This window comes from Crocodylus siamensis, chromosome 7 (assembly GCF_052110815.1).
Source record: "Crocodylus siamensis isolate JL-2025a chromosome 7, ASM5211081v1, whole genome shotgun sequence".
Taxonomy (NCBI): Eukaryota; Metazoa; Chordata; order Crocodylia; family Crocodylidae; genus Crocodylus; species Crocodylus siamensis.
The window spans coordinates 86,601,119-86,627,027 of record NC_143401.1 but is presented as its reverse complement, the minus strand read 5'-3'; the positions used below and the strand labels follow the sequence as shown (position 1 = coordinate 86,627,027).

The following is a 25,909-nucleotide window of genomic DNA, read 5'->3' as shown; positions in this document are numbered from 1 at the left end:
GACTCATAAACATTTTACAGCTTCCATTCAAGCCTGCAGTGACTTAATGTAGGGAAGGAGAACAAAGGTGTTTCGAATTGAAAATTGGTCTGCCACCTAACTCAAAACAACTTCCTGACCCACCTTTTTTTTAAAAAAAAAAGATTCAAACTATAAATGTTCTAAATAAATTAAAAAGAGTATATACGCTGTGATGCAGTGAGCCTACACATAGAAAATACATTCACCTGGTCCCACAATTCAGTTGTTCCAGTAAAAATAGTTAATAAGCTTCAGCTGCACAAATTTTAGCATACAACTAAATCAAAAGATTAAAATATAGATGCAGTAGCTGGTGTTTTGTTATTAGCAAGGTTGCAGGTATTTCTTCCCTGAAGCTGAATTTAGTAACAGTAGATTGTGATTAGATATTTATTATGCAAACACTAGGAGTGTGTTTATTAATTGAACTGTATCATAAAAACAGAAGGGCACAGCAAACTTACTTTATTGCAAACATTAGCCAAAGACACACCTACACTGATAAAACAGAGTGCTCTAGGAGTGCTCTCTTTCTACTTTTTGTCAAGCTGTTAGAAATTACTGATAGTTTTCAAATTCATATTTTATACGTCAGGAATACAACACATTCTCAGATAAAAGCAAAATATTTTACTCTGCTTTAAAGAAAGAACATTAGAGATGGCAATATTTGATCTTTAAGAGGCTGTTGAAGGTGTGTGATGTGAAAAATATGACTCAGCTATACACATACATAAAAGGAGACAAAGCAAAACAGGAATTCTAAGCTTCATATGTTGTTAATGCAACCCATAGTATTTCCTCTGAGAAATGGCTTGCAGGCATACCACTGAACAGGTAATTACACTGTCCATCTCCAGAGAAAACAAATATCCTGTTTCAGCGTGTTACACGTGTGTTATCATAAATCAGAAGAGAAGTTATAGAACAAATCTAAATCAATAAAGATTTTCTAGCAAGACATTTATACAACAATGAAACAACGCATTACTTACCAAAAACATTAAAGACCTTAAGGTTTCAAGATGCACAGGGGGGGCTGAAATAAGGATGCACAGACAACCTCTAGTCCCAGCACGTCCTTCTTAGTGCCAGGTTTGCAGCCTTAACATTCATTTAATGTAGTTTTGTATGCAACAGCCTCGATTTGAAACAAAAAGCAAACTGAAACAGAAAGGCCCCCCCCATGGAAATTCCCTCTCATTAACACCCACAAGATTCGTCAGCAGGGATGGAAGCTTGAGAACCAAAGCATGGAGTATTTGAACCAAAGTAGGTAGCAGTAATAGCAGGCTGGCATCTCCCCAATGTACTACCATAACAGGGAGATGGGACACTTGTCCAGTGGGTTTCACAGCTGTTGGCTGAAAGCAGAAGAATTCACCCTTGGAAGACTGACTTCCATGCCAGGCTCTGAAACCTGAATGATTGCAGACATTTCTGCCTCTGTCCCTCCCCAACTTCAAGACTGACCCCGTCTGCAATCAGCATCATCCCAGTCTCCACTCTTCCCCTGCCACGTTTCAGGGTCTAGTCCCAGTTTTCATCCCCATGTCCCAGTCTCCCAGTGGAAACAAAGACAGGAGCACTGAGCGAAGAACACAGCAGTATTTTCATGAGGAATAAACAAAAAGATATACCCCTGACCCCAGAGAAACTCCCCCTTAATTCCAAGTCTGAACTTAAAACACTGAGGCATTACAGCTTCTCAATAAAACAATATTTTTAACATGGGCAAATGAGTAGATAATCCCTCCAATTTCATTCTGAAAGACAACCGAATGTTTATTGCCGAAATCTTTGTCCCTCGCTTTTGTTCCTCCTCCCAAGAAAAATATTCATCTTGGGGCAATCACCCAGCAAAGCAAATCTCTGCCAAATTTCAACTGTTTGGAGTAAGTCATAAGCAACTGAAAATAGGGATGTATTAATTAGAAACCTAAGGCAACCTTAACTAGAGATGGTGGTATCTAAACCAGCCTAATGACTAACTGCAATGTCTGACCCCAAGGTTTCACATTTTGCAGCTTTCAGCCATCATTTATGCATCTTCAAGGGTATGTTCTTGTAAGTTTTCTATGTCTGTGATAAACAGATATGTGTGACCTCTACGCACTATGGCTGAGTGTCCTTCCATGTCAAACCAACCAAAGATGCCACTTGACCATTTCAACCCTGCTCATTCAATCAGAAATGAAGGAGAGCTGTCAAATGAAACAAAACTCATTTCATTGTTTACTCCTCTAAAACAAAGCCTGGTGTGCACTAGAAGGAATTTGCCACTAGATGCAGCTTATTGTAAAAAAAAAAGACAAAAAAAAAAAAGACGACAGATCACTTCTGTTGGTGTTGCTTACTCCAGGTCCCCATAATAAATAGGCTATTCCAGAAAAAAATCACTCTTCTTTGCCAATAAAAAATGCAACCGCCTGGCCTTTTACCAATAAAGGAACTTCAATGAAAAGAAAAATCACAAGCCTAACTGATGCTGGCAAAAGTTTTAAGGGCAGATCTGTCATAAGGGGGCTGCTGCCATTGAGTGTCTAGTTTCAGAAAGCCCAAGATTATGTCCAAGAATCAGGCCATATTTCTGTCTTACACTATATTTCTCAAACAATAACGCTGCTTTTACACTCATGCACGTACAGTCACGTGAGGGCCAGCTGACAGCTACCATGGACATGAAAGGCAGGTCAGAGGGCCTGCTTTATACTTCTAAACTGAGAGGAAACTTAGTTGTAAGCCTAAATAAAGCCAGGGAGTCAAAGTCCTACAGAGATCGGCGCAGGAGCAGCACACATGGTCCCCTTGGAACAACAGGTACTTTGGTGGATTCACTCTTAATACTGCTGGAAAAAAAACAATATTAAGGTCCGCACACCCAGTTTACAAGGTGGCTGGTTTGTCTAAGCGTGCTGCGGAGAGCCAAATGTAAGCTAACTTCCCACACAAGCCATTCTGTTATGGAGACAGAGGGAGAATAGCACCCGGGAGCAGATCAGGCAAATGCCCCAGCATCTAGAGGACTCGATCTTCCCTTCTCTACAGATTGGGTGGCTCCATGGAGTCAAAATGTCTCTTGCACAATCAAGCTGCTCCTCTGAGGGAAGACTTAATTGGAAAACTTCCTTTGATTGAGCCCATGAAGCTTCTTGGGGCCTTGGCCTATTCTACTGCTTATACCACAGAGGAGCATTTCTGTAGACGGGATACCAATGGGAATACACTATTGTTTTTCTCTTTGTTGAACTCCCTAAGTGACTCAGCTTCTTCCATCAGAAAAAAGTCAGTCTGCCACTAGATGAAAGAACCCTCCAAATGTCTTGGATTACAGTGCATGGTTGCAAAAAAACCCCAGACATGTAAGCTACAGAACTGTGTTTCTGGCCTAACAGTCCATCTCTAACCCAGCCCGCAAAAAGAAATTCAGCTCTTCTCCCTTCAGTGGGGAAGCCCACACTACACCTCAAGAGAAGGTATTGTTATCAAATCACTTGCTTTTGCTGCAGATACAACAGGAATGGAGTCATGATCTCAAAAGGGCAAAGGTAAGAGGGGAAATAAAAAGAAAACAGAGGAAAAAAGTATTCTTAGAATTATGGTTAATGGGGATGCTTTGAACCGTATCAAGAGAAAAGGAACAGACATTTAATACCACTTCTAATCAAGTTAAGGAATTGCCAAGGAAAACTAAAATAAGGATTTAGTGGAATCAGCATGCGACAAAAATGATCTAACAGATCTTCAAGCACAATCAGGAGATGGAGATCCATCACCATGCCAGGTTTCAGGCTTTTAACATAACACCCACCGTTCTGTCAAACATGTACCCCGCTAATTGATATCAAGTGTTTGTAAATAATATGCACACATGCACCTACAGCTATATGTACATGTGCACAAAGCAACTTAAACCACACAGTGATACATCCTTGTGTTAAACTTTATACATGTGTAAAGTTAAATATATGCAAAAACATTTCAGGATCAGAACCAAGTTAGCATCCCATTATCCAGCTCTCCTTGCATTGGAAGGGGAATCAAATGCACCATTAAAAGAGTGTACAGATGCGTATATCTTTGCTGAATTTTTATCCAACTATGATAAAAGTACTCATCGAGGATTTGGGTCAGCTGGGAAACAGTAATCACGCTAGAGTCTATAAAAACAGGGTCATAAGCACAAGATTTGCAATGGGCTAGTATGGACAAGGTATACCACAACCAGATTAAACTGGACAGAGATATAAGTGAAGTTCTGGCTCAAACTCCTGTCTGTCTCTATTAAGGATCATGACGACTTTGGAAAATTACAATAGTAGTTCTCCAATGGCATATGTGAAGGGTACTACTGAAACACAGTTCTTCACATGGTACTGACTTTTTTCAAAGTTTTCTGGCATCATTTTTAATAGATTTTTTGGATCTGTTCAAAGCTATCCAGATGCACTGATTGTCAGGACTAAAAAACTGAGCCTTATGTCATTCTAATTTATTAAATACCATTGACAATTTTGGAATTTGAAGAAAATCCAACTGCTGATGCCAGAGTAAACTTCAATAGTTTGTAAAGCTACCAAGACATTTAATGTTCCCAATGGCATTTAGGAGCTATTTCTTTTCTTTTTAATTTGTTTTATTCAGATACCTATAGTAATGAAATTCTAACACAGGAGTTATAAACAGGAACTGCATGCAGTTGAAATTATTACATATTTACAAAGGAAATCATATACAATTTTCATTACCTGTACTATCAATATTATGATTCTATACACAAACGTGACATTCAGTAGTATTCATTAATATCCAGAAAATCTGGCTAAAGACTCTGTCTTACTAGCTGCTGAATGTTTGTCCTCTGCACAGGTCAGAAATGGAATGAATATTTCTAAATATCTAACCCTCTTTTATGTCTTTTCTTGTAATCTAACCTGATGATGACACAGTTTCTCCATCACCAAATATTTTGGGAGCTATTTCTAAGCAGCTGGTAACTCTAGACATTGTGTGCATTTGCCTATGCTGATATCAAGTGAAAAACAAAGTTACAATGATGGCTGGAGGGAACCCTTAAAATTAAAATGACTATGAGTAGACCCACAGGAACCAAACTAAACTGGGCCAGGTATTCAAGCACTGTTATGATGCATTAGAAGTTTATTATTGTACCTTGGATTCCTACAACAAACTCTTTGCTTTTACTTCAAGGACTAGTTTGACTGCCTGCTTTTAATTTCCAGAGGTGTTTTATTTCAATTTAAAGTCTTGAAGATAGGTATTTTGAATGCAGTTCAAATGAGGTTTACTTTACAGGATTTTCCAGGCTGCCAGTTTGAGTATCTTCGGATAACATTTAGATTTAGAGCATGCTTGTTACACCTGTTCAAATCACTTCAGTAACTTTTTTATACTAGCAACATTTACTTTAAATCTAGGGTATCCTCCATATTGTGTTTCTTCCAGACGTTTGCCTTAAACTCAATAATTCAGCACCAGGTATCCCACTGAAACACAGAGGGCCTGGAAAGTTCACCCGTCTATTCACCGCTGGTGAGAAGAAAGTGCATCTTTCACGCAGACAACTTCAGTGTCCTTGTTGCCACTCATAGCTTTGCCCGCCAGCAAAGTCAAATTGGCTAGACACCAGTCAGCTTCACAGCTGCTATTCAGAGTTGTGTGGGCACCAAAGAACCTTGCACATCAGTTTAAATCTATGAAAGCTTCCTGGGAAACCTAGAAGCAGCACCTAAAATATCACAGTGGGTGCTCATGGACTTTCCTGGTGGCCTTCTCCAACGCCTTTCATCATCCCTCGGCTGGCCTACTGAATTGCCTAGTCAGCTGGCACATGAGGTATGTTTTTCAATTCTGAAAAAACAACTCTCTCAGACTGCTCTAACAGCAGAGAGTTTGCTGAACTTCACTCACACCCTTTCAGAGCCACAAGACACTTTTCAAAAGTCTTGCAAGACAGCAGCATTATAACCCAACATCAAAACTAGCCTTTAATCAAAGACATACAGGATTCTTGGCCAAGTTTACCTGCTTGTTACCCACAATGCTTTAGCAGAGACATCTGGATATTATGTTTGGAAAAATACCAGATTAGTTCTATATAAATGTGGAGGTAAAATGTAGACACCTTTATTCAAGCTAGTCAGTGCTTACAGTTACTGGTGTCCTGTAAATCAGCTTTCTTTTGTCACGTAAAGAAGGTCAGAAATATTTTTAAAGTCTTTTCCTCCTACCTGCAATATAAATGGAAAACTACTTGATTTAAAACCTTTCTGTAAAAAAAGCAAGTTTTCTAATTAGCATTACCTGTACTCAGATCATTCCAATTACAGTAATTTTTAAGAACCTGATAGACTTTTCATCATTTAGGCTGCTGACCTGGGTGTTTCCCAGTTAGGTTTGCTGCTCCAACCGACAATGGGTGCAAAGCTGCAGTATTTCATACGTAAACCATAAATTAATTATATTTTCAACTGAAATAGTTCTCTTACGCAGCACACTCATATAGTCACTCTATGTTTTTTGCTCAGGTTTTTTACCAGCAGAATAAAATTTCCTACATTTGCAGCAAGATATACACTGCCGCTCTTGATCTACATGAAAGTGCCCCATTTTTGCAATCTAGAACAGCAAGCCCTGGAGCGTCAATGGCTTTTCCTTAAACTATTTCCTGGACAGCAGTAAGCTTTATTAGATCCTAAACAGCATTATGGCTGCCTGGCCAACAGATCCTTACACATCAAGGATTTCATACCAAGAGTCCATAAGGGCACTACATTTGAAGCCATTTTAGCGATTTTTGTTATTTCAAAGCACACAGCTAATAGGCCCGGTGGTAGAAAGCAGTGAGGCCTAATTGCATAGAGCAACTCATTTTCAATCCAACTCTTTGGTGTTATAAAAACTTGCATCCATTTGAGAATTATGAGCATATACTATAGTTGGACTTATTCACCAGCCAAAATTCAAACGGGATCCACAGCTAATTCAGAAAGTGTGCTAGTTATTGGGTATTTACAGAATGGATTTTTTTTTTTTGGGGGGGGGGGGGGGGTTAGGGGGAATAGTCTGAAGTTTTAGATCTAAAGTACAAGGAATTCAGCTGAGATCTGGTTCAGGAGCTCCCAAAACTTCTGCTCTACAGACTGGGTAATTTTACAGATCAGACTGAATTCACAGACAACCAAAGCATCAGTGTCTATCACCAGACCTCCATTGTTCCAAACTCAGGTGAAGCAGAACTTCCATCACATGTTTCAGTCCAACATATTGATTAATGCAAATCAGTCCTGGCTTTATTTTTAAAAAGTTCACCTGGTAACTTTCAAAACAGAGCCATTTCATGACACAGCAAAGGCAAATTTTTAAGCACTGTTATGGGAGTGATAATGTAATGCACGCAAATAAGATGCATGTTGGGGCATATACCTGCTGCCAAATTAAAGGCCGGGTTTCTAACAGTTGGTTTTGTCAGAGTGGAAGCTACAGCGATCAAGTTTATGCGTGACTTATTCAAGCACCTGGCAAGACTAGTTCTTTCAAATCATCCAACTACTCCTAGCCTAACCCAAACTCCATGCCATTTGGGGTTTCTAGTCACATAATGCTGCAAAGAGACATCAGCATCTAGACAGCCACGTGCTAGACACCTTAAGAGAGGGTGGCGGGTAAGGCAGGGGTGTCAAGCTCATTCAACTATCAAGGTCTGAATTCCATATCTAACAATAAACTAAGGACCTCAAGGCACAGCACCAAAAATCAGTGGGCCGGATTAAGACTACAATAGCCTACCCACGGATTAAGAGTACAATATCATTCTTCTGTGGCAAATAAACTTTTCCTGGTCTACTTCTTATTGTGGAAATCAGGGGCTAGGTGAACAACTAATCACCAAAGTGCCCCGGGGAAAACCAGAAGCAACGGGCATAAACTCCTAGAAGAAGGTTTCAGACTGGATATAAGGAGAAACTTCTCCACAGTTTGTGCGCCCAGACTCTGGCACAGACTTTCAGTTGGGGTGGGGCAGGCCCCTACCCTGGAGATCTTCAAAAGGAGACTGGACGCACGCCTTGCGGGGTCACCTGGGCGCACGCACACCTTGTGGGGGGTCACCTGGGCCCTGCAGTCTTTCCTGCCCAGAGCAGGGGGGCTGGACCCGATGATCTCACCAGGTCCCTTCCAGCCCTAAACTTGTGTGCATCCGTGCCATCTGGCACAAACAGCCCGGGGACTCGGTTCAGAAACAGCGAGAAGCGCGGTGGCCTGCTACCTCCCTCCACGAGACCGCTGCGGGTAGCAGGATGCCTAACCCACGCGCAACGCATCCGCATCCAGACACGATGCCCATCCTTCTTCCGCACGCCGGACAGACAGAAATCCCTGTCGGGTGCTTTATTCAGGGATCCGCCTGAGGGTTTCAGCACAGGATTATTTTTCCCTGGGTGACCAGGTGCCGCTGGCAAAAGGCCTGGGCTAAGCCAGGCACGTGCCCCGCCATGTCGTCATCCCAAATCGCACAGCTTGCAAGCCAGTCGCTCCTGAACAAGGGGAGGGCTGGAGCAGGAGGAGAGGAGAGGGCAGGGCGGCGGGGACCTGCACAGGGCGCGGGTAAGAGGGAAGGGAAGGAGGAGAAAACCTGCGAGGGGAGGAATTGAGCAGCAGACAATGGGGTGCTGGAGGGCAGCAGCCCCGGGGGCTTTGTCCCCACCCCGGCCCGCTGCAAGGGGCCCTTACCGCGCTCCTTGAGGCTGGCGATGCGCTGCAGCCGCCGCTGCGCCTCCTGCTCGTCTCCCGCGCCGCTCATGCTGCCCGCCGCACCCGCACCCGCACCCGCACCGGGCCGGGCGGCGGCTCGCGGCGACGACGGACCTGCCCCGCCGCTTCTGCACATGCCCAGACGCCCCGCGGCCCGCAGTGAGCATGTGCGCGCCGCAGCCCCACCTCGCCCGCCGCCCGCCGCGAGCTGTCCAGCCCGGGGTGCTGGCGCGGGCGACCCCCTCCGCACCGCGCGGGGGCAATAGAAGCATCGGCCCATTTTACAGGCGGGGAAAACTGAGCCCCCCCCCCCCGGCGCGGGCTGAGGGCTGTTACAACCCCCCCCCACCACCACCACCAGTAGGAGCAGGGGGCTGATTGGCACCATTCCTTGTAAAAAGGGACGGGATTTGGATGGTTGCTGAGGTAAATGGGCCCGTGGGAAGCAGCCGGGGGGAAAGGGAGAGGATTTGGGGGGAGTTGCTGAGGTAAATGGGCCCGTGGGAAGCAGCCAGGGGGGAAGGGAGAGGATTTGGGGGGGGTTCTGGGGTAAATGGGCCCATGGGAAGCAGCTGGGGGGAAAGGGAGAGGATCTGGGGGGGTTGCTGAGGTAAATGGGCCCGTGGGAAGCAGCCGGGGGGAAAGGGAGAGGATCTGGGGGGGTTGCTGAGGTAAATGGGCCCATGGGAAGCGTTGCTGGAGTAAACGCTCCTGTGGGAAGCAGATTGGGGGGGTGTTGGAGTAAATGGGCCTGTGGGAAGCAGCTGGGGGAAAAGGGAGATGGTTTTGGGGGGGGATTGCCAGGGTAAGTAGTCCCATGGGAAGCAGCTGGGGCAAAAGGGAGGGGATTTGTGGGGGTTGCTGGGGTAAATAGTCCCATAGGAAGGAGCTGGGGGTAAAGAGACAGGATTTGGGGAGTTGCTGGTGTAAACGCTCCTGTGGGAAGCAGCCAGGGGCAAAGGGACAGGACTTGGGGAGTTGCTGGGGTAAATGGTCCCATGGGAGGCAGCCGGGGGTGTGGGGAGGCAGCCGGGGGTATGAGCAGGCAGCAAAAAGGCTTTAGATGGCTGCTCTTGGGTTTTAGTAGGGGTGGGGATGGGAAGGAAGATGTCAGACAGGCTGAGTCTTCCCTTCCCAGATCCTGTCCTGTTTCTTTTTTACTGGCTGTGGGCAAGATTCATAGTTGTTAGGGGCTGGAAGGGACCTCAAGAGATCATCAGGTCCAGCCCCAGCAGCAGCCCTACACAGGCAGAGGCAGGGAGAGGTGCACTAGCAAGCTGCTCTACCCAGCCCCTGCAGGGACTGGCCTGTGCCGTGGAGGAGCTCAGACTTGCTGTTCTGGCAGGGAGAGGCACACAGGAAGCTCCTGACCCAGCAGGCCATGGCACAGCTCTGTCCGTGCCACAGTATGCCAACTGAATGAGCTCACTTGTACACCTGTGGTCCACATGCACTGTTCCACGCAGTGCTGGGAAAGAGGCCAATTCAGTGAATTACATCACTAAAACTTGGCAATTGGGGAAGGAAGCAGGGAGGCAGCGAGTAACATAGGCAACTGAGCCTTACAGTAATGAATATTTCCAGCTTATCATGACTCTCTTGGACACCCAATGGTGAAAGCAGGCAAGGTGCAGCCATGTAGTTCAGCCTCTGTTTCTTTCACTAACTTTAGTAAGGCTGGAGCAGCATGGTGGCAGAGCAATTAACTTGCCTAGCTAGGAATTCAAAACCAGTATTTGGAGCCTTGCTCAGGACTCATGGCAAAGGCTGGTTGACCCAGATGGGAGCCTGCTTATTTGGACTAGGGAGTCAAAGGCAGCTGCACATGAGGCTAGCCACATCAATTCCTGGTCTACCTTAACTATGCTTTTCTAAATGTACTGTCAGCCCAGGTGGACCGTTGATCTTTTTCTCCAGTGCATTTAATGATAAAAATATTAAATCTTCAGACTACAATACTGAAGTCATGCCATAGCTGCAATGCATGATGGGTAACTCCAGAGTGAACTGAAAGGTGACCTCCCTCTCAGAGGCCTGCTGCCCGCACCGATAAACTCCTTGAGCTGAAGTTCTGTGTTTCCTGGCATCAGCAAGGCCCAGGCCACAAGTCCACAGTTGGAAAATTGTATGTGCACTAGTCAGACCTTTGCATCTTTTTTCCCTTTCCTCCAGTATAACCACAAATTGACCAAGACAGACATTGTTAAAGACATCATCAATACAGACATAGGAGGTACAGTTAGATACCTAGTAAAGTGAAAAAAAACCCACCCTTCTTAAGAGTAAAGTCCAAAGAGCTGCTCAATATTTCTTTCTTTTCCTCACTTCATTTTCTTGTCCTTTTCTTTTAGGATCACTTGAAGTGGGATGTTTGATTGTTCACATGTATATGTACATGAATATCTACAATTTGCTTTTCTCTATCACATCTCCTAAGCTAGTAGCTCACAATTATTATAATGCCCAAGTTCTGGAAAGGAACAAAGTCTGTGTGGACACACACATGCACTGAGTTATTTTTATCTCTTTTGGTATTCACACTTGTTCTTTATGTGCCTCAAGTTCTGTAAAACCCACCATGAGGTATGTATGTGTAAAAAAAAAAAAAAAAAAAAGAAGGGACTGAAATAAGCAAAAAAAAATCTGACACTGTACAAAAGGCAGGATACATTAAAGAGCAGATGATTCAGCCTCCCACAAGTTCAAGCCCCTAAAGACATGGCCTTGTCACCAGAGGGGAAGAAAAAGATACAGTAAAATTATAAATACAGTCAACAGATCAGCAAATACGTATGTCCCTGCAAAGATTAGTTTGGCTGGACCCAATGCTCTCATTATAAATCAGATGTTTAATATGCATGTCTTATGATAAAAATCTAAAAATATACTCAAGTCCGGCCCTACTTTCACTGTCATCAGGGGTCCCAATTCTTATCTCACTCAATGACCCATAGAATTACTCTGGATTTGTACCATCACGAGCAGGCTCAAAATCAGGCTTATTGACTCAAGAGCTGGAATTATCATTCTACTTAAAATCATAGGAACTGGGTAATAAGCATAGCTTCAGACCAGGGACAAGCCACAGACCTTCTTGAATTTGTTTCTTTCTTTTTTTTTCTTTTTTTTTTAACCAGGTACCACACCCTAAGGGTCATCAGAGTTGTGTTTGTGACAGAATAATAAATAGTAAGTCATATCAAAGAATTTAGCCCTCTATGACCACAGTAAAACTCCCCTGTAATCCAGATAGTCTCCTTTCCCTTTAATGTATCTACTACTTGTATGATCTGTATTCCCTGAATATTTATACAAAAAGGAGGAAAAGACATAAACCTCTATAATTTATTCTAAAACATTAATGTACACATTGTTGGGATATACTTTTCTATTTCTTATGCTCATCCTAATTATTATTCCCAGTTACTATTCCTAATCTGATAAAAAACTGACTATCTCAGAAAATCTGTAGAAGAAAACCAGGACTTAACTAAAGCATTCAGAAATGCAGATTCCTCCTGGGTCATTTTAAACATCATGAACATAGTTTCATAGTTTCTAGGGTCGGAAGGGACCTGAGTAGATCATCTAGTCCGACCCCCTGCCATGGCAGGAAAGAGTACTGGGGTCAAACGACCCCAGCAAGGTGTTCGTCTAACCTCCCCTTCAAAACCCCAGGGTAGGAGCCTGCACCACTTCTCTTGGAAGTTTGTTCCAGATCCTAGCCACCCTGACCGTGAAGTAGTGCCTCCTGATATCAAGCCTAAATCTACCCTCTGCCAGCTTGTGACTGTTATTCCTGGTCACTCCTGGCGATGCTCGGGGGAACAGGGACTCCCCCAATGCCTGCTGATCCCCCCTGACTAGTTTATAACAGGCCACTAAATTCCTGCTCAGCCTTCTCTTGTGGAGGCTGAACAGGTTCAGGTCCCGCAGCCTCTCCTCGTAGGGCCTGCCCTGCTGTCCCTTGATCATGCAAGTGGCCCTCCTCTGGACCCTCTCCATGCTGTCGACATCCCTCTTGAAGTGCGGCGCCCAGAACTGGATGCATACTCCAGTTGCGGCCTGACCAGTGCCACATAGAGGGGAAGGATCACCTCTTTGGACCTGCTCAAGATGCATCTGTGGATGCATGACAAGGTACAGTTGGCCTTCCTGACTGCCTCCCCACACTGCCGGCCCATGTTCATCTTGGAGTCAATGATGACCCCCAGATCCTTTTCTGCCTCCGTGCTAACAAGAGGGGAGTTCACCAGCCTGTAGGTATGGTGCTGGTTCTTCCTCCCCAGGTGCATCACTTTGCACTTGTCTGTGTTGAATCCCATCTATTCTCATCCGCCCACCCTTGTAACCTGTCTAGGTCCGACTGTAGCCTGTTGCTTCCTTCTAGTGTGCCCACATCCCCCCACATCTTAGTGTCATCCGCAAATTTGAACAGGGTGCTTTTTACCCCCTCGTCCAAATCACTGATGAAGATGTTGAACAGTGCGGGCCCGAGGACCGAGCCCTGCAGAACCCCACTGCCCATGTCCTTCCAGGTTGAATAGGACCCATCCACTACCACCCTCTGGGTGCGGCCCTCCAGCGAGTTGGCAACTCATTTGACTGTGTGGGCATCGACACCACAGTCCCCCAGTTTCTTAATGAGAAACAGTGGGGGTGAGAGACAGTGTTGAAAGCCTTCTGGAAGTCCAGGAAGACTATGTCCACTGCTACCCCTGCATCTAATGATTTGGTGATCTGATCATAAGAGGCCACCAGGTTGGTCTGACAGGACCTGCCACTGATGAACTTGTGTTGGTTGCCCCTAAGCATGCAGTACAAACACTCAAACACACAAAGATTTTACGATTTGAATGATGCTAAAAGTTAAAGTGCTGAGGTTGGTTTGTTTTTTAAAGAAAACAGGAGCCCATTTAATGCCTAGTATAATGAATAGCAGCTAAGTCACAATGGCTTGAGAATGGAAATGGAAGAGCTAAAGGGTGAAATGATGGTGATATCATAAACCCTCTTGTGTAGAATGAAGACCGAAATGAACAAATAGCTGTTTTATACAATGAGGAAATGAAATATGTGGACAATGGAAACTCAGAGTTTCTTGGGAAACTCCCACCAGAGTCAGAATTTGCTCCCTGTTTCTTGAAAAAAATCCAAGCCCAGCTCTGGGAGGAGTCTGTGGAAGCTGGGTAGTTCTCCAGAATTGTCCTTCATCTCCCAGGTACTGCACATCTCCAATGACAAGTCCATAATACATGCCCTGCAGAAGCCCAAATACAGACAGCGTTTCACCCATTTCACATAATGGAATACTTAATCCTGAAAGGGTCAGGGGGACTAGCTGTACCTTCAAATTTAAGAACATGCCTCTGCGGATCCAAGTCAAAGCATGCCCCACAATGCAGAATCACAACTTAAAATCACCTTTTGGGAATTTCATTTGACTTAAAAGCAGACTCTTCCTCGTATTTAAATGGTCCATTCCTAATTTCTGACATCAGACTGAAAATAGCCTTATGCACGTCATAACACTCAATACCTTGCAAACTTATTTCATAGTACAGAATAACTTCACCTCCTCAAACATTTGATATACATTTCCTTAAATGAGTAATTCCAAGCATTGAAATTCCTGGAACTGAGCTACACACTCTTTGTTATGAAGCAAAAAGCCCCTTTCTTCCTATTAACCACAGAAGTGATTCAGAAATAACATTAGATAAACTTCAGCTTGAGCCTTTCCAGTTTTAGCTGCTCCTTGAACTTCTTTTCTAGCATAAGTCTCCCCAAGCCTACCTGCAGCTGCTTTCCCCTAAACCAGGGCTGTCCAATGGGTGGCCCACAGGCCACACGAATATGCAGCCCCCTCTCACCCCCCACTCTTACCACTCCTAGCCCCCTCTCTCCTTCAACTGCTGCTTCCTGCCTTTGCCCAGGGGGAGGGCAGTGCAGCAATGCAGGGAGCAGCCCTGAATGTATCAGGGGCGGTGTGGGCAGATTACACCTCATGCCACAGCAGGGATGGGGTAAGCATCCATGAGGCATGCCTGGTGTGGCCTGCACAACATGCAGCCTCCAGGGCACATGTTGTGCAGGGCCTACAAGTTGGACAGCCCAGACTTAAACCTTGTTAGTCCTATCTTTTTCTTCCTAGAGGGTCTCCCCACTGCTCTTGCAGTCTGACTTAGTAACTTAGCAGTAATTAATTTGCTGCTCTCTACAGGGCTCAAATACCTTTACCCAGTAAGACAGCAGGAAAATCCTGCCATTCTGTTACATGAACTTTCTCTCTTTTCTAGGGCTCCGATTCTTTGTGGAGAAGCACTGAATCTTACAGTGTTATGATGTTAGGGCTATTGGGTATGTCTACAAATGCATCAATGCACTTTAGGTAATGCGCATTACATGTAGTACCTCCAGGTGCCTGTACACGAGTGCGGAGGCTGCTCTAATGTGCTGTAATTACGGTACTGCTCTGATGCATGGCAATTACTGTGCTCCAGCCAACCTCCATGTCTTGTGTTTCAGCATCCCTGCATTTCAAAACAGTGGTAGAGGCATCTTAACTAAAGCTCAAATGAGTGCCCTTAAAGTGCCACGACCTATACAAGTGCCCCACTGCCATTTTTCAGCATGGGGGACGCTGATACACTTGAAGCTCGGGCACTTTTAAAAGCACTCGCTAATTAAAGTGCCCCCACCCATGCCTCCCAGAGCACATGTAAAAATGCCCTAAGAAAATGATCATTAGCCTGTCTTAATGAACGTTAACTAAAGAGCATGGGGTATTTTTACACAGGCAAGCGCTGCAGTGCTGGGCACTTTGAAAAGCATAAGGCATTGTGATACTTGCTGTTGTATAAACAGCAAAATACACATTGGTGCTGAGAAAATGACAGTGGCATGCTTTTGAACTAAAACACATCAGAGGTGCTTTAGTTCAAAAGTGCACCGCCACCATTTCTGCATGCTGATGTGAATTTTGCCGCTTATACAACTTCATGCAGCACAGCATAGTTTGCCTCAGCTTGCATGCAGACCAAACTCGATTAATCAAGTCTGCTCCAAAGTGGTGGATCTCTGGTGCGTCACAGGACAGAAAAGTATGTGTATAAATGCCCATGGTTTTTAAGTGACAATGCGCATTAGCCTCTTTTAATGCACATTAAATAGCACATTTTAGTGCTGCTTCACTGAGCATTAAACTAAGTTAATGTGCATTATAATGTATGTGTAGATGCACCCACTGATTACAAATGCAAGCAGGAGAAATTAGCAGAATGTATCAAAGATGAATTCAATTTAGTTATCCAAATGGGTCTGGTAAAACCATTACTTTTTAAACCCCACATTTTCAAAAGTGGCTACTAATTTTGAGTGCCTTAGCTTTATGGGCTTTACCACAACAACAGCAACCACTATAGAATAAAGCATTTGACCTACTGCTGTGTAACATTCTTATTGAAAACGTAACAGCTAGTTAAATCGATTTAGAACTAGACAGCTACCAAGTCTCAGAAAGTAGTGAGGGAGGAAGCATTACTGAATGGGGGTGTTTCCAATGGACTTCCACAAAGACAGGGCCCTGGCCTGACACTAGGCAACATTTTCATCCATGACCTGGAAATGAGCAGAAAATCGTTACTGATATAAAATTTGCAGATGATAAAGATTAGCACAGTGGTAACTAGGCTGATGAAGGGGCAGTCAGACTAAGTGATACAGATCACTCCCCAAGCTGAGCGTATTCAAATAAAATGTGTTTTAAGGCAGCCAGATGTACAGTTATGTATCTAGGAACAAAGCATGCAGAACAAGGGGACTGTATCCTGGAAAGCAGTGATTCGGAAAAGGGTTAAGGGAAAATATACTCAGTGAGGTGCTGGAACAAGAAGTGTTAATGCAGTTCTTGTATGTAGAAACCTGGGAATAGCGAGTAGGAGAGAAATAATTTTACCACTATCTCTGGCAGTGGTGAGGATACTGGAGTCTGGCATGATGTTCTGGTGTCTGCATTTTTAAAGAGAAGCTGAAAAATTGAGGACAGCATAGAAACGAACAACAAGTATTCAGGAGCTGAAGAAAATACCTTACAGTGAGGGACTTAAATCTCTCAATCTGTTTAATTTATCAGAAACACAATTGGAAGGTGACTTGATTACAGTGTGTAAGCATTTTCATGGGGAGAAAATACCAGGTACTAAAGGGCTCTTTAATCTCACATAGAAAAGCATAACAGGAACAAATGGCTGGAACCTGAGGCCAGACAAATTCAAACCAGAGACAAGGCATAATCTTAACAGTGAGGCTGGATTGGCTATAGGAACAAACTACCAAAAGAAATGTTGTATGCCTTCAGATCAAGACTGGGATGCCCTTTTGGAAGAGAGGCTTTAGCCAATCACCAGTTACACTTTAGACAAGTACAAATTATTGGGCTCAATACAGGAATGAAGCTGGCCCATTACTGGGCCTTACCCATGCATTCCAGTTTCTGTAGCCAACAGCATGCAAAGGAGTATTGTAGCTAATGTCCCATATGACTACTTTTGACTCTCTAGCTTGACTGACCAAATCTATTCACAGCTGGATCGACTGGAGGGGAATACTTCAATGCAAATCTGGAGCAAGGTTCAAGATCACTTTTCTTGAGCCATCCAGGAACACTTTAGCTGCTATGCCATCGCATCCTTTGAATACAAGGATAAATGTGTGATGTTGATTAGTCTGTGATATATGGGAGGTCAGACTACATTTAAAGATCCATCATGGCCTTAGATTCATCTGTGGATTGATGCGAGACCTTGGCCTTATTTTAAGAATTCTTGAGTACTCACAGCTCCAGCGTGAAGTCAGCATGGTCTATGAGTTACTATCTTGTAACACCTGGGTCAGAATTTGAGACATCCTGAATCATTCATCATTTTTGCCAATTTAGGCTTAAGTCTTCCCTCTTACCACAGCACCAGTATGACAACAAGAGGTATTTTTTCATCAGACTCCAGTTTATATGGTAAGAAAACTTGCTCTTCAGCCTAAGAATGACACATTACTTTCTTCAATTTTAATTGCTCACTTTAATTGTAATTGATCTAGACTCCAAAATTATTCAGTGTAGCTGCAGTAGGACCACCCCCCTACAAGGGTCAGGCCCAGATTTGGTAGTCCTCGGTGGAGCCCCACTGTGTTTTGTATCTTATCATAATTATATTGTGAGTTTTAGAGTTTTCTCCTTAGTGGGTGTTGTCTTACTCTGAGGTAGGCCCAATGTCAAGATGAGAGTTTAACCCAAATGGACCTTTGATTTGGGATGCTCATAGGTTTCCCTGCAGTTGAAAATATCTGTATCAGTATTCATGGCAGAGAGTCCTCTGCCCATTGGTGCTATAATCCCTCCCACCCTGAACTCCACTCCTGCCACGACCTATACAAGGGCTTTCAAGGCACTCAGGAGAAGGCTAATTGTGGTGGCTCTGAGTAGTTCCTGGACCTACAGAATTTTCCTTTGTTCCTAGCAACAAGCTGTCTATTATATACTGCAATGTCAGGGAGAGTATATGTCCTGAAGTCAGTAAAGACAACATTAAAATATAGATGAAAAATTAAAATGCTACTACAATGCCTTCATTAAAATAATTCACTTCCATGATCCTACATTGCATCATTATTATTTTTCACACAGACCTAAGTCAAGATGCAATACCTTGAAAATAAGCATTTGTAATGAAAACAAACACATAGCTTTTCTTACAATAGTAGCATTAGTGCAACTGGAATATTGTTTCCCAAGGTCATTAATCAAGTGTTAATCAAGTGTTCTCAAAAGAGATTTTGCTCCAAGAGTTTCTTTTTATTTAACAAACAAAAAGAAAAATTAGCTTCTCTGCTAAACACTCTGATGGTTCTTCCATATTTCAAGGCATGTATCTCCTTAGAAATACTTGCCTGAAACATGAGTTCAGTTATTTGTGTCAGGGTTATATTAATTAAGATATGGAAAATGCCTATGTTGTGATTATTTTCGCCAGCTGATGTTGTGACTCATTAAGATAATAAAAGGCCTTTGTAGTGAATAAAATCAAATTCACATTTGTCACAGGCTTTCCGTACACCTAAATAGTGATTAGGTAGTTTCATGGAAGATAGTAATAATAACATTGTACTTTGAATTTATATAGCAATTTTCATTGGAGAATTTGAAGAGTTCTACAAAGGTGGATATTATTCCTACTTTATAAGTTGGGAAACCAAGACACAAAAATGGTTCAAGACTTGCCCTAGTAGTTTATATGGCAGTCAGATTCAGCACTGGGAGTGGACTCCAAAGCCTACATCACTACTGCCCTGGAAAATCCTGTAAGAAGGGACATTCAGGAGAAGCCAATTCAGCAGGGCTCCCCTCAAATCTCATATCATTAAGCTGCAATGCCAGCTTGACATACTCTCTCCCCCAGAACTGAAAGCAATTTGATTTTCAGAGGACTGCAGGGTGGTTCATACTCAGAAGATCTCAGGGGGCCCTAGGACAATAGCAGAACATGCATCCTCCCCTTCCACACCCCACCAAAAGCAAGGTGATTTTAAGGTAATGCACTTTCCTTGCCAGGAGCCAGGTATCCAGGTTGTAGCTGTATTGGTCTAAAGGCAAAAGGAAATCAAAACTTGTGGTAGAGGTGATATCTTTTATTAGACCAACTAGATTTTTGCAAAGAAAAAAAAAAGAAAAAAAATCTTTAATTGCAAGCTTTTGGGCACAAGCACCCTTCTTCAGGAGAAAACATTGTAAAGGGTCAGGATGAAGTCATTAACCCATTCCTGAGCTTGGAGGGGGCCCAAAGACTCATACACAGTCTGTGTCGACACTGACACAGTCAATTGGGTCGCCAACTGGCTGGAGGGCCGCCCCCAGAGAGTGGTGGTGGATGGGTCATTCTTGACCTGGAGAGATGTGGGTAGTGGGGTCCCCCAGGGCTCGGTCCTTGGGCCCGCACTGTTCAACATTTTCATCAGTGACTTGGACAAGGGCTGGGGAACTCCCTTCTTGTCAGTGCAGAGGCGGAAAAGGATCTTGGAGTCATCATTGATGCCAAGATGAACATGGGCCGGCAGTGTGGGGATGCAGTCAGGAAGGCCAACCATACCTTGTCATGCATCCACAGATGCATCTCGAGCAGGTCCAGGGAGGTGATCCTTCCCCTCTATGCGGCACTGGTCAGGCCACAGCTGGAGTACTGCATCCAGTTCTGGGCGCTGCACTTCAGGAGGGATGTTGACAGCATGGAGAGGGTCCAGAGGAGGGCCACTCTCATGATCTGGGGGCAGCAGGACAGGCCCTACACGGAGAGGCTACGGGACCTGAACCTGTTCAGCCTCCACAAGAGAAGGCTGAGGGGAGGATCTAGTGGCCTGTTACAAACTAGTCAGAGGGGACCAGCAGGCATTGGGGGAGTCCCTGTTCCCCCGAGCACCGCCAGGAGTGACCAGGAATAACGGTCACAAGCTGGCAGAGGGTAAATTTAGGCTAGATAACAGGAGGTGCTACTTCACAGTCAGGGTGGCTAGGATCTGGAACCAACTTCCAAGTGAACTGATACTGGCTCCTACCCTGGGGGTGTTTAAGAGGAGGCTAGATGAACACCTTGCTGGGGTTGTTTGACCCCAGTACTCTTTCCTGCCATGGCAGGGGGTCGGACTTGATGATCTGCTCAGGTCCCTTCCGACCCTACCAACTATGAAACTATACAATTTACGTTGATGATAGAAACCATCCCCACAAGGGTGGTGCTGCAGGTGGACCGGTTCAGGAGTGCCACAAACACTGAGTTGCAGTCAGCATGCCTAGTCCGAGGGCTTGGGTGATCTGGTTCCTCTTTAACTGAATTGAGGTTTTTTTCATCAACTTAGAAGTCAGTCACTATTTTGTCCTCCGTAGAGTACCTTAAAATGTCTGTGTGAACATCTGTGGTGTTGTATCCAAATTCCTTTTCTTTCTGAGATTCAAGACACCATTTCCTCAGCTATTCAGGTTGAGCTAAGCTATTTTAAAAAGACTTCCGTACCTATGATACGTCTCGCTCCCAGCCTCAGAGTGCCTCACAATTTTTAATGATTTATCCTTTCAACCTTCCTGTGAAGCAGTGAAATATGGACTCCAGATGGAGAACTGAGGCCCAGAGAGGCAGATTCTTAAAGGTATTTGGGCTCCTAAATATGCACCTAAAGTATTTGCAAAATCATGCAAGCACCTAACTCTCAGGTGTGAAAATTCTCCTGGAAAGTCCACTAAACATCTTTAGCCCACTAATCTGGTCCTAACTTCCCAATGACTGCATAAATAAGCATAGGTTTCCTGCATTTCAGGCTAGCAGAGTAACCACCTCTCCTTGTCTAAAAGCCATCAAGATATCTGCAGTAGACAGGCTTCAGATGAATTCAGGAATGAGTTTCAATTTTATATGAGCTTAAATTGGTTGCTGCTCATTTTATTAAACCATGTACTTTATTGATCTTTAGGGCTGGATAGAAGCTGAATTAACAATATATGTGGCATTTATGGAGGAATCAATATACAGCACCATAAACTCTATTGCTCTCTCTTTAACTTCAGGTATACTCTGAAGTGTCTCCTGTATGAACTATTACCAAATAAATGTTTGTCTGTCTTTTGTATTTCTTCCATTCTGATGCACATATTACCTTTAAAAAATGCACTGATGGTTTTTGAAGGTAGAGAAAAACGAATACTGAAAAACCGCTCCTGCTCCCAGTCAAACCTCATGGCATGCTCACAAGAAGCAACTATATGGTGGGGTTTGTAACATTTGTTCTCTTTGCAGAATAATTCACTCTTCAGATGGCTCTACTCTCACATACTGTTGGCTCACAGATGATGTTTTTATGTTATATCAGAAAAAAATTTAACATGTTTGTTCAGACCTCTTGTTATTGCTTCCCTTGGAGCAGGGCATAGAAAAATCTTTTTCTCACCTGGAGTTGCTCTTTCAGTCTCTTATTGGAGGTAGGAGTATAGGAGGGATCCCTTGGCCGTTGGTATGACCACATTTAGTGTCAAAGCATGTACAGAAGTAACAGAGAGTGGGGAGGGACCATGCATGTGACAAGCCATGTGGTTCCCAGTAGAGCTGGCCATCTTCAGATCTAGAAGGTAGGTTGTACCTGGCTCATATCCCTACCTGTGGGTTGCTGTCACATGCAGTGAAGGCCCCTGCTGCCCAAGCTTTTCCTCTGAGATCTAATCTAGCACTGAATGTTTTATTCCTCTTTCAGTATTACCACAAGGAAGTCATATACCAACACATGGGAAAAAGGGACTTAGGGTGGCTGGCGCCTTGCCAGCTGCCTTCTCCTGTACCCATGTGCAAGGGCCATTCAATCCCGTTTCTTGTACTACGGGACTCAAGTAGCATGCAGGTGTACATGCTGGCAGCTACACTAGACTTAAGAGACGGAAGGTGGAATTGTGACTGATGAAAAAGATGCATACTTTTCATGATGTTCCTCAAGTGGCAATGTATGCACTGGCAGGACATTTTCTATATATAGTAAAAGCTTTGTTATCCAGCATGAGTGGGGCAAGGGGGTGCCAGTTATCTAAAAATTCCAGTTATCTGAGAGTTATATGGAAGACAGTGTCATACTGGTACTGCAAATACTTGATGTGCATGCCAGATAGACTTGGCAAAGATTCTGACTGCTAAACTGAGAATTTGAATTGGGGGATATTGGAATTCCCACTAACAGAGTATTCCAGTTAGTAAAATGCCAGTTAACACAGCTTTTACTATATTGCAAAATTTGGTATCTCCAGCACTCGTTGAACACTGATGTATTTTCCTCTTCACAAGGTTTCTCCTTACCAATTTTGCTCTGGGTGATTTGGGCCCTGGATTCTATCTAACCTTGACTCTAAAACAGGCTTGTGTGTGAACTAGGGCAGCGATTTTCAAACTGTGGTCCATCAACCCCTGGAGTTTGTGAAAGATGACTACGATCAGTCAGAAGTATGTGAATACTCACACAATTCAAAGGGGTCTACACCTCCATTCAAAATTTTCAAACGGATCCACACCTCCATTTGAAAATTTTCAGGGGTCTGCAAATGGAAAAAAAAGTTGAAAACTACTAAACTAGGGCACTGCAAGTCTCATGCCATATCTTCATTGCTTCCCTGCCCAACAGTGGCCATTGCTGAGAACCAAGGTGTGACAGGATGGCATCCTAGGGGTCAACATGCTGTCCCCTAACATCCCCTTACCATGTCAAGTTAGCCTAAAAGCACCCTCAATTCTCACCTGCCACGTCTTTAATGTTATATGCATCATGGGGAGGCTGCCTTTTGGACACGGTTTTCCTGCTGTACACTGGCCCCATCTCTGTAATGGGTATTTTGGTGCACCCCAGCCTTATGGGCTATACATGGCTCCAACCACCCCTTTACCACGCTCCAAGCCTTGCTGATGGAATTGACGTTCTTCAGTTTCGTACCGTCTCACTAGCACTCGGGCCCTCCACCGCCCTGTCTCACTCTGCGCCCTCTCTGGCGCCCGGGCCCTCTGCAGCCTTGTCTCACACTTGTCTTGCACTGCACTTCGCTGGCGCACAGGCTCTCCACAGCCTGGTCTCGCACTGCGCCTCGCTGGCATTTGTCAATCGCTGCCCCCTCTCTGGGGCTCGGCAATTACTCTCTCGCGGCCCCTCTCTGGGGCTTCCTGCTCTGCGCCGCACTGGGTGCTGGTCAAATTGCTGCCCCCTCTCTGGGGCTTCTCTCGCAGCCACCCTCTCTGGGGCTTCTTGCTCTGCACCTCGCTGGTGCTCGGGGTTGGCACACACCCAATGCTGCGCCTTCTCTGATACTCAGGGTGGGCGCACACCCAATGCTGCGCCTTCTCTGACACTCTGGGTGGGCGCACCGCCAATACTGCTGTGGACCCCCTGTGAGGCCTCCTCCATCCCCTTACAGCCTCTCCCAAGCCACTGGTTGAAACAGCAAACAAAACACCAGCCCCTGGGGTATAACATAAATTCATGCCACTCGGCTAAAACATCATTCGAGCCACCACAAGGGTGCTCCATCTCTCACCAGTATCAAGCTGCTCATGCACACAGGCCTCTTCCCTTTGCTCACTCTGGCACAGCTCCTTCCCCCTTGACTACCAGCAGGGGACTGCCTGCCAGGCCTCAGCCCTTTAAGTGGGAGCCAGGCCCTGCCCCTTCTGGTCAGCTGACCGCTAGCAGGTGTGGGTCACTGGCTCCCTCCAGTTGCCATGGTAACCTGCAGCCGGGCTCCTTCCTCACTGCTCCAAAAGCACCTTAGTGCCCTACTACACAAGGCTTGTCTACTCTCTCCTGCTAGTGCCAGGCAATTTGGCAGAGTGGGGGCAAGAGGGGTGCCAGTAGCAATGTAGACATGGCCTCTAGTTCATTTCCTGGCCATCATCTTGTCTAAACGTAGATATTTTTACATACAACGTTTTATTAGCAGATGTTGATAAAAGGATTTGACAGCCAAATATCCTACTTATCTGATTATCTTCTCTTGGGGTTAAGGTATTGACTTGTTTCTATTGCAGAAGTATTCAGTGAGACATCCATATAGGTCTTTATATAGAGAGTCAATTTTCCTCTGTCTTTTTAAAGAGGATGGATAAAGGGATAAAAGATTCTTGTAACAATTTGTGTTCTTTTAACTAATTGGGTTCATGTATCATAATCCACAGGCACACTAAAAGCAACTTTGTGAGCAAGAATATTCATGGAAATAATTAACTGTAAGCTATAAATACTGGGGAATATTTAAGTTTAGCTCTCACTAGAAGACTGAGTGGATGGGATTCAGTCACGCAGAACCTAAGCTAATATGCTTTCAGGCAAACATCATAAAGTCAGTGAGTATTTTGCCTAGGTAAAACATACAGGACTGAGGCCATGTATAAACAAAATATGATTATTTACTGTAGAAACCCCAATTTTACAAGATACCTTTAAACATACTTTCCATATGCATCAAGACATTGCATACCACAGTATAAAACAACAATAATAAAAATAAAACTAAGCTTTCTAAGGCGCACTACAAACACCAAAGGACCATACCACTGGCATGAGGTTTGAAAATGGAAGTTCACCCACTAGTCTGATACCCTACAAGGGCCATCCCCTTGGAAATAGATACTATAACAAGCAACAAATAAGATCTAGGGTATACAGTGTGAATGGATACCTAGGCTCGGAATCAAGCTTCATCCGTAAGAGGGAACTGAATTATTTTGAACTGCAATTAATAAGAGTTGAAAATAAGAACTGAAAATTTTAGTCTTGGTTTAATAGTAGTGAGCCCACTCCTTAAATAAAGTCATCCTATGAGAACTGAAGGCTGAGCAATAGCACTGGACACTTCAATGATTTCTCTCAGTTTGTTGCTGAGTCTGGGACGTGCTGATCATCCTCTAATTCCAGTGGGAATTGGCAAGAATCCACAGCTGACAAGCTTTCTGCCATGCTACAGGGTCTCATCATGCACAAGCAACATGCTATGACTGTATAGCCCCATTGGCTTCAATTTGCAGAAACTTTCTACAAAAGGCTTGTTCACATTCGCTGCATATTTTGCACCTGTCCTATTGTGATCGGTTACCAAGAATAACCGTAGTAAAACAGTTTACTAGCAGGCGCATTCCTGAAAATGGCATGTTTAAGGACACATTAGTGAGTATTCACAAAAGAGAAATTCTGAATGTATACGTCAATCAGTACGAGCATCAGCAACTTGACAAGAAGATTATGTTCAGTTAGTCGGGAAAAAAAACCCAAAAGAAAACCTCTACCGTGTTATTACATGTCATCCCCAAACCGTTCACGTTGTGAAAATCAAATATTTGTGACAAGCCGCTTGCAAATAATCTCCAGGTAAAAATATTTTCAGGTTGAGACTTTTCAGTAGAATTTTGAGTTACAAAGAAAGGGATAAAAAAGATGCGTCTGTAAATGAGTTAAAAACAGAAAGGGAAGAAAAACCGGCTAATCAATTATTCATTATGGATTCTTTTGTCTGTTCTCTTAAGTGGCCAACTTTTATGTGGCAATTGCAAGATGTCAG

The 25,909-nt window shown here is 44.2% G+C and overlaps 1 protein-coding gene across 2 annotated transcripts in view; it reads right to left on the bottom strand.

The window, feature by feature from the left end:
• Nucleotides 1–25,909, bottom strand: part of SHTN1 (shootin 1) — a 203,695-nt gene that overhangs the window by 91,003 nt on the left and 86,783 nt on the right. The window contains exon 1 of one of the 2 annotated variants that reach the window (XM_090056502.1): nucleotides 8,773–8,933. The exons of the other annotated variant lie outside the window; for it this stretch is intronic. Within the exon in view, the coding sequence (XP_089912628.1) occupies nucleotides 8,773–8,929 (157 nt within the window). The 5' untranslated portion in view covers nucleotides 8,930–8,933. Of the gene's footprint in view, nucleotides 1–8,772; nucleotides 8,934–25,909 lie in introns of those variants that run through there. 2 annotated transcript variants of the gene reach the window in all.